This window comes from Theobroma umbraticum, unplaced genomic scaffold (genome assembly GCF_002168275.2).
Source record: "Theobroma umbraticum cultivar Fairchild unplaced genomic scaffold, ASM216827v3 scaffold_228.0, whole genome shotgun sequence".
NCBI lineage: Eukaryota > Viridiplantae > Streptophyta > Magnoliopsida > Malvales > Malvaceae > Theobroma > Theobroma umbraticum.
In genome coordinates, this window is record NW_018397274.1 from 1128754 (window position 1) to 1142014 (window position 13261).

The 13261-nt window shown below is 35.3% G+C and overlaps 3 protein-coding genes across 3 annotated transcripts; 1 reads left to right on the forward strand and 2 right to left on the reverse strand.

Moving 5' to 3' along the window:
• Positions 1-25: 25 nt before the first annotated feature.
• On the forward strand, positions 26-4724 carry MOS4 (modifier of snc1,4). Its single transcript, XM_021442771.2, has 7 exons — positions 26-412; positions 512-690; positions 1020-1103; positions 2507-2576; positions 2670-2803; positions 2885-2943; positions 4392-4724. Exons 1-6 carry the CDS (start codon positions 173-175, stop codon positions 2937-2939), a joined length of 762 nt encoding a protein of 253 aa, XP_021298446.1. The 5' UTR covers positions 26-172; the 3' UTR covers positions 2940-2943; positions 4392-4724.
• A 1337-nt stretch (positions 4725-6061) lies between these two features.
• LOC110427169 (NADH dehydrogenase [ubiquinone] 1 beta subcomplex subunit 3-B-like) lies at positions 6062-8720 on the reverse strand. Its single transcript, XM_021442614.2, has 2 exons — positions 8367-8720; positions 6062-6302 (listed from the first exon to the last, which is right to left on the reverse strand). The coding sequence occupies exon 1, from the start codon at positions 8577-8579 to the stop codon at positions 8373-8375; it is 207 nt and encodes a 68-aa protein (XP_021298289.1). The 5' UTR covers positions 8580-8720; the 3' UTR covers positions 6062-6302; positions 8367-8372.
• Positions 8721-9097: 377 nt separating this feature from the next.
• Positions 9098-12179, reverse strand: LOC110427255 (Pectin lyase-like superfamily protein). The gene is made up of 10 exons (XM_021442735.1): positions 12097-12179; positions 11879-12013; positions 11668-11805; positions 11306-11479; positions 11189-11212; positions 10701-10908; positions 10429-10510; positions 9982-10090; positions 9747-9863; positions 9098-9402 (listed from the first exon to the last, which is right to left on the reverse strand). Exons 1-10 carry the CDS (start codon positions 12097-12099, stop codon positions 9166-9168), a joined length of 1227 nt encoding a protein of 408 aa, XP_021298410.1. The 5' UTR covers positions 12100-12179; the 3' UTR covers positions 9098-9165.
• Between the last annotated feature and the right edge of the window lie 1082 nt (positions 12180-13261).

Genomic DNA, 13261 nt, shown 5'->3' on the forward strand with positions numbered 1-13261 from the left:
ATAAATGAAGATAACAAAAGGAGTTTCGTTTCTTTTCTTTTCCATTTTTATTTTTCCAAAATTGAACACAGAACGGAACATAACATAAAACCCCAGCCGGGCGGCGATAATTGGTTACTAGACCTTCTCGAAAACAGTATCACAGAGGTGAAGTTGTGAAGCTTGAAAGAGAATGGGCGGCAACGGCGGAGAGATCCTTATGTTGGAGGCACCGCCGGAGGCTGCTCGGCCGTGGGCCTCTGCTTCCAGTGCGGAGATTTTGGACGCATTACCCTACATAGACGACGACTACGGGAACCCTAAGGTTAAGGAAGAGGTTGATCGATTGGTAGAGGAAGAGATGCGTAGGAGTAGCAAGAAGCCTGCAGACTTCCTCAAGGATTTGCCCTCCCTGCCCAGCTTTAATTTTCGGGTCAGCTTTTTCTTCGGCCTTTCCTTTTTTCAGTTCTCTGTTGGAATGTGGAGGGTTTCTCCTTATTCATGTATAATTTGGTATTTATTTGGATCTCAGAATCACCCCATGATTGGCAAAGAGTATGAGCGGGTAAGAGCGGGGAGGCCACCCGTAACCCTTGATTTTTCCTCGCGCTATCAAGTGGAAACACCGGCCATCACTAAGAGAAATGATGAAGGTTCTTGGAAGCAGGCACTTCACAGATCTCAGCGCTCATTACAACATCAAGTCATTAGGTCAGTTTATTCTCTCAATTGCTTGAGTAGCATCAATAGTCGATCATGGTTTCTAACAAATTCATATTTCTTGGTTCCATGCTATTGTTATTGCATGCTTCTAGGTTCTCTTTACTACATCAACTCGTTAGCTATTCTAGTTTCCTGGCAGTTAAGTTTGGGGTATTGTCGAAATGTAAATTTAACAAGAGTTACTCCATATATTGGCAATTGGTTTTAGGTTGGATGTACATTGTAAGGATTTTAACACTTTTTATACTTATATTTGTTGTATGTTGTTCAAATGCAGTGTTGAAATTTTTGTCTTGTTAATGGCTGCTTGGTTTCAGGTTGGAGAATTTGGAGTTGATGTTAAAATACGGCCCTGATGTTTGGAAACAGAACAACCAACGGCTGGAAGGGTTTTTGGCCAGGTTCTTTCCTAGTGTCATATTTGAACTGCAACCTTGTTTGAATTGATACATTTATGCTTGGAAGCTTGCCCTTATGCATTTTGGGAAGTCTCAGCTTATGGCAGTGACGCACTGTATTTGACATGATATAATAATTAGTTTGCCCACCTCTAAGAAGTATGACACATTTGGTTGCATTTGTACTATGCATTTAGTAATCAATTGGCATATATTTTGAAGTTCTCAATCTACAGAGATCATACTTTAGATTTTCTCTTTGGCTGAAATGGGAGCCTTTGGCTAGATTTGGCATGCATGTGTAGCATCAGCACCTTGTTTGACTCTGTATGTCCCCAACAGGTTGGCACTTTAGCTTTGTCCTTGATTTGTACCTTTTTTAGGCTTGCTTCTTCGGCATATAGGATAAGCGCTTGGTTAGGGGGTGCACATTCCTCACTAGAATGAGCACTTTGGTTGATCTAATATTGCCTTAACAGTCTTGCACCAGAATGATGTAATAATGTATTTTGTTACATAGAGTAAATAGATATATAGGTTCATAGTAGATTTGTTTGTGTCAAGAAGGGGTGGGGGTAGGGGTAGGGGACTCTTGTTATTTTTCCTTTTCTAGATGGTGTACTATTGCATCCTATAGAGCTAGCAGGTAAAGATTTCCTATATGCTAAAGCCAAGCACTAACCACGACAAAGAAAGTAAGTTCAATTAAAAACCTGCTTGTGGTATGTGTTAAACCCCACCTGCCTTATGCATTCCTTTTCATGGGTATAGAACCTAACCTCAGCATCAATTTTCTGTAAAGCAAGATAATCGCCGTTAGGAAGAAGAAAGATCCCACAGCTGTTGCTCTTTATGCTGATCGTCATAACTTGTTTATGGGCGTAGTTATAGTCAAAAGTCCTTAGAGAAGCATGGCTTATGTCTAGCAAGTCATTAAAAAAGCATAAATGGCTATAAGCAGCAAAAGGATATTTTTTTAAAGAAATAATTTTAAAAGTGTATATAATGCTAACTGGTGTTCTTCATAGAGCGGAACTGTGGTGAGGATCTAAACTGTTGTAACAGTACTGCTGCATGAGAAGTGTAAACAGGTGCTTGTAAGGTATCGTGTCCGTCTTGGACCAAAAAAGGGGAAAAAAAAGATAAAAGTTAGAAACAAAAACAACCGAGAGACTGTTGCCCTAGTTATTTTCTTAAATTACATATATGTTCTTGAAACAAGCTCAATTGCACATTTATCCTGCAAAGCAAAGTCTGAGGTTCCCTTGAAGAGTCTTTTAGCTTATGTGAATGGTATGGTGATATATCTCTGACCATGCCGTCTGTATATTTCTTGTTTATGTTTCACATATTCATTATCTTCTTCTTCTTCTTCTTTTTTTTCTTTTTTTGTGATTATGCGGCAGAATGCAAAAATTAGCTCAGCAGCAAAATGACCAAATTGAAACTGTAAACCGTGAAAGAAAATATCATCAGGTGATTTCAGTTTCTTGGCCCTCCATTCTATTAATGTTTTATGCAATCTTGTATTATAAGCTGATAAACATATATAATTCTTTGACTGATCAGCAAAATACTGCCTATGAACTCAACGCTTTGTCTGCACAATGGAAGGAGCTTTGTCTGAAAAACATAGAAATTCATTCTGCATGTGCTCATATTGAAAATCATATAGAAGAATTGAGAAGAGAAGCTGCTGAGAGGTAATCTACCTTTTCATATTGGTGTGCACATTACTTACTAGCCTTTCCCTAGCTTGGAGCTAATTAATCTTATGTAACCAGAGGCTGGAACTTGGAAACTAATTTAGAGAATGGTGCTTTGTCACCTTCAGGATAGCGAGGTATGCTTCCTTGTCAGAGTAGCATTTAATTCAATTTGATTCTCCGCTCTTAATTGGTGCAAAGAGTAAGTTTTTAAGTCATATTTTTTGCATTAGAACTTTTTATAAAACTTTTTCGGGGTTTATAAAACTTTTTCCTGTACATTCTGACTAGACCAGGAGGGAAAGGCAGGGGAAAGGTTGAACATTAGAACTTGACCCTATATTGGTGGCATGAGCCATAAGAACCTGTTTAGGGGTGTTGTCATTGTGGATTCACACAGATCTATTTACTGCCTATTATTCCACTGATCTTGGCTGTTAATATTGTTTTAGAAAAGTTCAATCTGTCTGAAGAGATTGGTATTGGTTGAGATGATATGTTAAAAAATTATGATTCTTGATGGCAACTATGTAATTTCTGACCATTTTCTTATTGAATTTTTTTATGAGGTAGAAGAGTTTTGTTGTCTTGAAGTGAAAAATCAATTCTCTCAGAGAAAAAAGAAAAAAAAAGTGAAAAAGTATTATCTAAGTTAATTGTGGTGAAACAAAAGAAGGATTCTAGTGGTTAATTGCATAATTCAAAGTTTTGAAGTACATGTTCAAGTTAATTTGGTGTTCAAAGCGAATTTTGATTTGCTATGGTTTATTTGAGTCCTAAAAGGTTATTTATAAATAATGTGAACAAGTTGCTCAGGTTGTGATTTAGATGTATGCCATGGATTTGGTTAGTGCACCGAATATAAGTGCCATAATTCTTTCGTAAAAATGCCTGAATAAAGTTACAAAAAGGTCTACCTGTCGGGATGCTGTTTTTGGAATCATGTGTCATAATAGTAGTAACAGTAGTGTACTTGAGAGAAATAAAGAGTGAGGGGTCATGTACCTTGATAATGGAAGTCAGCTTTTGAGTAATGAGATGGGGGTGTAGGATTGACATCATTAAAGCAGCAAAAGCAGCTACAGAAGGCCTCACCATTAGTTGGTGTCCCTACCATATCAGTACCTAGTTCGGGTAATTTGGATATGATCCTGTCCTTAGCATTTGTTTTCCTGGCATGACTTCGAACCATTGATTTTGTTCCTGGTAGCTTAAGAATTTCAGTATTGCACTATAAATCCCAGTAGCAAATCAGCTTGCCTTCTGTGAGCCACTGTTCTCCACTGTAGGCAATTTGGAATGAGGCATTCCTTTTATCTTTTTCCTTTTTTCCTGAAATTCATAAATTTGGATATCGAAATAAAAGGAAAAAGCAAAGAATGAACTGTTAAAAATAAATATCTCCTTAACAGAAGCAGAATTATGATCCTCCTCAAGGCAAGGTTCTAAGTTTGCCGTAGAAATGTCACGATTGTACAACTTCAAACGTATATAAGAAATCATCCTCCTTGCATACACCTTATGGATTAATATGATGTGTAGCTGGAGTTGATGTTATGTGTGTTTATTGCTTCTTATGTTACAGGTTTTCGAAAGATTCAGCGGGTTTGATATGGTTAGCGATGCTTGCAACTGCTAAGTAGTGTCCTCGATGCCATGTTCCTGGTTTATGCTGGCTTATGGATGGAAAGTTGTGGCAGTTTTAGGGGCAAGATCACATCCTGATTCTACTTGAGAATTCCCTCATTTTACCTGTATTGAATCCATTCATCTGTATTGTACTTTATACCATGATCTTATAATTGTCAAAGAATAGATTGATGTTCCTCCCAAGTAAGAACAACTCCAATAGTGTAAGAAACCCTTTTGTTTAGAGAGCTTAGTTGTGCTATTCTTGATACGTCCAACCATTTTGGTCCGACATGGTCTCAAGTCTCAATTTTTTTTTATATTGTGCATGGGGAGGTTCATGTAGGATGGTTAAAGATAAGGTTAGGAAAAAGAAAAGCAAAATACAAAATGAATGAGATAAATCAAGGAATAATAATAGAATAGTTTGAATTAGGGTGACGTTTAATATGAGAGAAGTGAGAGTATATTTTTTGTAATGTGTTTAATTATATTACATTATAATGCTTGTTTTGTAACAAATTACTATAATATAAGATTGTAATGCATTTATATTAAAGTCAAAAGACATAATATGATTGCAGTTCAAAATTATGTAATCACATTATATTGTACCTTGTAATGTTTTTAAAAATATTTTTATTTTTTAATTTTATTATTTTGTTAAAAATATTTGATAATGTTATAATTAAAATAAAATATATAATATGAGAATTTAAAATAAAATTAAAATAAAATATAAAAAATTAAAATTTATATAATATAAGTAAAAGAAATTAAATTAAAATATATAATATAAAAAATTATATTAAAAAAATAAAATATATAACATTAAAAATATATTTAATAGATGATATTATATAAAAATTAATAATAAAAAGTACAAGTACATTAAATTTATATTTTAATAAATAAAAATAATTTTAAAAATTAATAATATTTATAAATTAAACGTTACAATATTATTATATATTAAATATTATAATGTTATTTTTCCTACAATCACATTATTTGTAATTAAGTTACCTATAATCACGTTACAGTGTAAAGTATCAAACATCGCATAAAGATAGCAAAGCTTATTGAAATCAGAATTAATATAGACAAAATTTGATTCAATTTGAATGATCCATCCAAAACCGATCCACCCGTTTTTGACTTAAAAAATTATAAATTTGAACTTTAGATGGTTCAATCTAAATGATTCTAATGTGGAACCCGAGTTAATGAACTTGAAAATAACCCGATCTTCAGTGACACCTACCGAACCGGACTCAACCCCTCAACTGTCATCTCTACTAGAAATAACTGCAGTGCACTCTAAAATTATTATTATTTTTATTTGTTTCATGATAAATAGAAACTAGAAGTAAAGAAGAAGTAAGGTTTACAAGTAAATAATTATTGGAATATTAATTTTGCTCATAACAGACGCATCCTGTACGTTCCTTACCCCTCGTTTTCCTCTACTTTTATACCAGAAATAATGAAACAGATCAACTGACCACGTTCAGTCCCCACCTTACTCTCCTGCTAAGCTCTAAAGCAAGAGGAGCTAGGCAGTCCAACCAACCACCCATTCAAGCTTAAATAGAGATCTTTCTTTTTAAAAGATGGTAAAATAACTTCAATGGAAAGTCGGAAAATCTTATTACCAACACGTTTGTAACATTAAGGTCACCACATTTTGACATACCAACATGAAGAGGAAAACGATCAAGCATCTAAAGAACAGCTCCACTAAAAGTTCAATATTCAAAGTTAAAGCAATTCATTTTATGTCAGTAAGGAGCTTATTACAGAAAACTACAGAAGGGAGACTGAAACGCGAGGATGTCCAAACTTTGTTCCTCCACCAATCGCCCACCTGCAAGATTGGTTGTCCACTGAAAATCAATTTGCATTCTGAGTATGATCAGAGAAATTCAAGACAATAGAGTTGTTGTGATGATCTTTTGTCTACATCACCAGCACTATCAAGAGCCCTAATAGAAGCTCAAGGCTGCCACTAATGTGTAAAATTTAGACCCCTTTCAATGAAGAGTGGTTATGATCAACAAAATTCAGCAAAACTCAAGACAATAGAGTTGTTATGATCAGCATTACCATGGGAATGTCTTATTTTGAACCAAATGTGGCAACTTGGAAAACAAAATGCTAGCAACCTGACCACATGGCAAGCCAAATGTCTTCTAAAAATTTTAAGTAGATTATGATAAAGGTCCTCTAATTTTCACCAAAGTTTTACTCACATAAAGGCCTATCAGTTATAGCCATTTCCATCCCAACCTCTAAATAAGTGCCAAAACATCCTATGATCTAACGTATTTATTATGACGGATAAAATTGTCCACTTCATCATCCCATAGTATAAAATTAGATGTTTAAAGGATTAAAAGTTTTGAGTAAATTACAGAAAGGGCTCTCAAACTTCAATCATATTTTCACTTTCATGACAAAATATCTCAATTTTTTACATTTCCACCCTAAACTTGCATCACGCAAGACAATATTAACTTTTTGTCAATTACAGTTGAAAAATTGGATAAACATTAACACATCAACACCATGTCACCAGATGCTAAGAATTCTTCAAACCTTTCTGTTTTTTTTGTTTGATTTTATTGTCTTTTGCATTATTTGTTATCTTTTTTCGATTCAACATTTCTCCTTAGACCTAATCAACACAATTCTTTTAAATCACCTGACCCTAGAGAACCTAACCTAGTCCTTGACTTTAACAACCTAGAATCCTTTATCCATATCTTCAAAGAGGAAAATTCTTTGAGGTAAATGTAACAGCATTTGAATTTGAATAATCTTGGTTATGTGTTTGAATGATGTCTTGGTGATGAGAAGCATCCCTGAATTCATCTTAGTTATCTTGATATATTTTGCTAGACATGTGCTGTTTTAATTTAGTTAATGGGTACCAATTATGTAACTAAGGTCGTGTGACTAGCATGTGATAATTGAATTAGTTTGAATCGCTAGAATTAGATAGGACTTATTTGTATCAACGCGTCAGAATTAAAAGCTGTCTTACCCTAGTATAAATTGTCTTATAGACACATTAGGCAGCTGTGTTATACTTGGACATAATTGTTAGAAGTTCTACAACCCTAAACCCAAGTTTTCTAGTTTTATACATCAATTTTAGCCTCTTTTCCCATTTCCCTTTTATTGTCTCTACTTCTGCACTACACTTATGCTTCACTACAAGAAAGGGTCCTATTCTGGATAATAATTAAATTAGATGCTATACAGATAACATCGACACACAATGGAATTATGGGGTGAAAACTTTTAACAATTTTAAAAACCAAATATGAAAATCAAAATAATGTCAGATATGGACAATTTACAATTTGCTTTCTCAAACCACAAACAATGGTTGTGCTGTATGGAGAGAATTTGGACAATTTCTTCCACTACACATAAAAAATTCCTTATGGTAAGAAGACATTGTTATATCTATTCAAAGTGCAAGATGAAAATTGCAACAATTGAGAGGTGAAGGATAAATTTTGGTGTAATTAACCCTTTTAATTAGGATGATAACAGTCTCAGTTTCATGCTTATTGGCTAAATAACTCCACATAACAACAACAGATATCCCAGAACAGTCATCAATCGATTAAACAGCAATTCCAAACCACATTTAACAGGATTAAACACTGATTTAAGTATGTAACCCTAAAAATATCACAGAAACAAACTATTAACAAGGCATCCCTTCTCAAATGGGTTCAAAAGGCAGATAAAAATAGTACTAAGAACAAATTTGAAAAAAACAAAAAACCTCAGAAGAGGCAGTGGAGTGTTTCTTGAGAGATCCATTTTGCATTTCAGAAAAACTGCGATCCTACACTCCAAAGAAACAGAGAAAAAGGAAGCAGCGGACAAGATATAAAGAGAACAGGGGAAAGACCTGATCTCAATGAGATTGAGACTGATGATGTGAGGATGAAGGCGCATAAACCCTGTTGTAGACCTGCTCTCCGACCAGGTAAATGCCGAAGGCCACGAGGGCGATTCCCAGCCCCGGAGTGGCATGCCGTAGCTGATTGCCAAGCATCGGATGCTTCCTCCACTCGTCCCTCCTCCTGAAGAACTCCCCCGTCGGTCCAAGTGGCTTCCCCATTCTCTTCTCTCGATTTCCTTCTCTGCTCGTCGGCGTTTCTATTGTCTTCGGATTTGGGCTTTTACCCTCGAATGTGTTGTTAATGTCAGGAATTGATTGGGTTGCTAATTGCTTACCTCACAGCTTTCCCGTTCTTTTTCCATCGGCCTTTCCTCTTTCAATTATTTTTTATTTTATTAATTTATTTTTAATTAATTTAAATTTTAAAATATTAAAAATAATATGTATTTTTTCTTAATTTAAACCTCAAATCAAGTTCGGATTTAGATTTAGACGTTCAGATTATTAACTTTTAACATTAAATTAATTTTATTAATGTTATTATAATTAATTGTCACGTTTTACATATTATTTATTTAGATTTATGAAATTTCACTATCACCAGTAAAAAGAGTTATTTAAAATTAAAAACGACTTTAAAAACCGATTTTTGAAGAAGGCAAAAGTTTCGATAATCGAGTTTTACGAAGGAATTATCTCGAATCAAACCAACATTTACAAAAGATTAATACAGGTTTACATGGACGGTAGAGGCATTATTTGAAGGATGAAACTTAAAAAGGCCTGCTATAAACCATAGTGTCCCTCAAATTATGTTTGGGAGACAGGATTTTGGCTCTACAATTCCTCTACTCACTCCAATGGCATTGTTGCAGCTAGAAACCAATTGCCCTCCTCGAGTTGCTGAAGCCAACTGAATGTTCTCCAGTGTAATGCCCGTGCAAGGAAAATTGTCGCTGCAGTTCAGATTGATTGCTACTTGTGTTCTTGATGTCCCATATAGTTGAGAGTAGAGCACACCATTGATATGAACTCCAGTGGTCTGTGCAAAAAGCACTTGGCATTAATCTTTGCAACCTCAGCATTTTCTGTCTAGCTTGTATAGAAGCACCAGCAACAGCAGGAACTCAGCAGGAGAGCTACTGGGATTGATCCCTAACGGGTTAGTGTGGTGAGTGATTTCTTGGTTTCTATACAATGTGGATCGATGGCTTAATCCTTAAGCGATCGATCTCTAGCGAGGAGTAAGTGATTTCTTGGTTTCTGTCCAATATGGATTGATCTCTGTAACTCTCTTGCTGGCTTCCTGCTATTGCTGGTGCTTCTGTTGCTGGAAGATGCCGATGCTGCTGCTATCTTACAAGCTCATATATGTATTTGTCTTACCGTTTTGCTGCACGAATTCGGATGATCACAGTAGAACTGATCAATGATAATTGGATTTTCCACTTCTGTGAAGTTTATGTTCGAGAAAGATACATTCTCGACTACACCTCTGCCTGTCTGCAGAACAAATACAAATTCAACTTAAGCAGCTCATGATTTCGAAAATTCATCGGCAGCCATGGCCAAGCTGTTGGAGTAAGTATTTGGGTTTTCGTTTTGCTATAAATTGCCATACCTGCCATGTCTTGATTCGTACCCCATTAGTTGTCCCTCGGAAGTTTACACCCCTCACGTTAATATTCTTTACTTGAGCCTCCCCTCCATCCTTTCCTAGGCTTCCAATGCTATTATATATCCAGAGATATTAGCAGGAGATGTTAGATTTACTTTCATTTTATAGAAATTAGGACAATCTGTGTCAAGGACACAGTAATTTATCATATTTCTAAGTCTTAAACAAGAATATAAGAGTAGATTTTATGCATGCTATGCTAGGTTCATTATCTCAGAGGGAGTCGTGAATCTCAAATCAGCTGTTTACTATTGTGAGACTTAGTATTTAAGTGTTCACACCATAGGTTAATGTGGACCATGAGGAAGGATGTCACGATCTCAAAAGAGACTCTTGAATTTCACATCAATTGTGTATTAGAATGAGACTGGATAGTAGAAGGTTTGGTACCTCACACCATGACCAGGACCACAATTACTGTTAGTGATGTTGATGTCAGAAGTAAAATCACCAATGGAGATACAATCATCACCTGTTCCATCGACAAAGGAAAACGTTAAGCAAGGAAACACCTAGGAATACGAGTCCCTCAACACAGAGAAAAGCTGTTGCAGATAGCGTTTTACATTCAGTTTGGAAAACCATACATGCCCATTTTTCCCTTGTAGAAACTTGGTTTTGCAATTTAACTCAGAGCATGTACATGCAGCAGTCAAACTTACCATCACCAATTTGTGAATTGTGAATGGATACATTACGAGAAGCCTGAATGTGTACCCCGTCAGTGTTGGGGCTTGTTCCAGGAGCTTGTACAGTCAAGAATCCAAAGTCAACATCTTGGCATCCCAACACCAGCACATGCGTTTGAGGGCTGTTTTGAAACTTAATATTGCTCATGTGAATATTGTTGCATCTGTCAAATTTGAGTACCTGCAAAGCAGAATATAGCATACAGCTAACCTGCCATTTTTGCAAAACGAAGGCTGATAATGACAGATAGAGATGTAGTAACAAATCCTGGAATCAGAGTCCTACTGTTCTTTTATACTAAGCTAAGCACCCCAGGCAGCAATTTTTCTTGTCTAAATCTCTTTGAGAACAATATTTAGTATTGATCAATAGCTAGAGAAAAGAAACAGTATTTCCTGACTCAATGCTAATCTCACAAAATGACTTATACTACCAAGTACCAAGAAACGTGCATGCTTACCGTTGGTGCTAGTCTAATGCATCCCTGCAGAGAAGTTCAACAATCAGAAATGGAGATCGAAAAAAAGTAGAAAAAAAAAGTAATTATCTTAATGGAAGTATAGATGTTGAAGTATACCTGAAGACCAGGTTGAAGTTTGCATGAGCGATCCCACCAGCCTTTGCCACTTCCGTCCATCGTGCCAAGGCCATCAATAGTTAGACCATTTACGTCCTGAAAGGCTAACCATGTTGACAGATCAGCTGCCTTCCATTGATCGGGACCATTGGGCGCTACAATGGTTCCTGATAACTGCAAGAAATTTAAATATGCAGAAGAACATTAACCCTGCAGAACTGTAAATCATATTATCTATTCTCGTGAATTAGGATCCAATTTTGGTTCTATCTCACATCCTAATTCACTCATGTTATTGCTAGGAGAACGTTTCGGGTACTACTGGAATCTGTCGAAGTTTAATTTTGTTGATTGTCACTTACCTTGACATTGATTATACTAGACTTGCAGGGGCCTGTGAATGTTGTGGGATTCACCAAAAATATTTTCCCGTTGGGGATAATCATGGTAGGAATGCCTGCTCCAGCACCACATGTATCCTTCCATGCCTTCATGAACGCCTGCATTCGAAAAATGTTAGAAAATCAGTACCCCAATGATATTAACAGCAGCTTGTACATATCTGCAAATTACCAAGGAATCATCAGAAATGCCATTGCCGGTAGCTCCATAACTTAGAACGTTGAACACATTTTGCTGTGCATTTGCACTGATACAAATTGTGATCATCAAGACCAGGCAAATAACATACGCAGTTGATGACGGATCCTGCAAAAAGTAAATAATATAAGAATGTCAGACATATCTCCAATCAGTAAGTTGGGGTTTAGATTAAGCAGTCTTAATCGTACCATGGTATGTAAAGACACGGATGACAACAATTTTTGTGTGCAGGACACAGGAAGGGTAGAATGCTGATGAAGAGACGAGCTATTTAAGGTGATTGTTTGATGGTTTTGGAAGGAAAAAACTCCTTAATTGGACATCATGCATGGTTAAACCATATATGGATGCAATTATGGGTGGCAAAAACCTGATTACCATCATTTGGTATTGCATGTTAGGTAAAATATAAGCATATAATTGAGAGAAGCCACCTTTAGTAATGCTGTCTTCATGGTAGAAACCAGAAAAGTTTTTAATGATCCAACTCAAGTTTCCATATATGTTTTAAAATAAATAGCATTGCATAACAGTATTGACTGCCTGGTTGGACCTTTCGCAAGCTGTATCTTTGCTTTTCAAGTTCAGTTATGGTATCTTTCCTTGCAACACACAATGAGATGTTGCTTCTGGTATTGCATTTTGTACCCCCAAAGATTATCCTATTAGACAAAGTAGTCTAAATAGAGTACTGGTTTTGTGATTGCATAAGTAGAGCTGACATTGATTAATTCTCTTATTAGTTGGTGCTTGTTCATTAGAAGAAGGTGGAGAGAAAGTCGTGAAGATGCATCATGTAATCTGTGATCTGACATTATCGATTCTTAAACTGAAACCTTTTAAGAATCTAGCTCAAAAAATCAAATAACATTTATTTTTAACAATTAATTAAGGTTTGAATTGATAGGAGAAATAAAACTGTCATTCCAAATTCTAGCTATACATCTACTAGTGGTTTTTTTTTTAAAATGTGATTCTAAATAAATTTAATAATTTTAAACATGACTAGTTAAAACAATAAGATAACAACATACAAATTTACGTTTAAAATTATCATGTTTCGTTATCTTAAACACATGTTTAAAACACAATAATTATCTTAATCGGTTTAAAACAATTTAACTACTTAATTCACATATGACACATTTAATTCATTTAATTAATCATGCTATAATATGACTTGTTTAATCTATTTATGATACTCATTTAAACAAATTAATCATGCTTATATGAATTTTTTGTATTGTATAAAATTTAATCTAACTTGTTTAATGAGCGAATTAATCATGTCTTGCAACGAGCAATAAAGGTATCCATTAATCCAACTTATTTAATAAACATGCTAATCGCATT

Bases quoted from the DNA above. Each gene is read 5' to 3' on its own strand.
- MOS4 (XM_021442771.2), top strand. From the start codon at position 173: ATGGGCGGCAACGGCGGAGAGATCCTTATGTTGGAGGCACCGCCGGAG. The intron at 2,577-2,669 runs GTGATTTCAGTT...TTGACTGATCAG, and splicing joins GTGAAAGAAAATATCATCAG to CAAAATACTGCCTATGAACT. The intron at 2,804-2,884 runs GTAATCTACCTT...TTATGTAACCAG, and splicing joins AGAAGAGAAGCTGCTGAGAG to AGGCTGGAACTTGGAAACTA.
- LOC110427169 (XM_021442614.2), bottom strand. From the start codon at position 8,579: ATGGGGAAGCCACTTGGACCGACGGGGGAGTTCTTCAGGAGGAGGGAC.
- LOC110427255 (XM_021442735.1), bottom strand. The intron at 11,213-11,305 runs GTATACTTCAAC...ACTTCTCTGCAG, and splicing joins AACTTCAACCTGGTCTTCAG to GGATGCATTAGACTAGCACC. The intron at 9,403-9,746 runs GTAAGACAAATA...CTTTTTGCACAG, and splicing joins CGAATTCGTGCAGCAAAACG to ACCACTGGAGTTCATATCAA.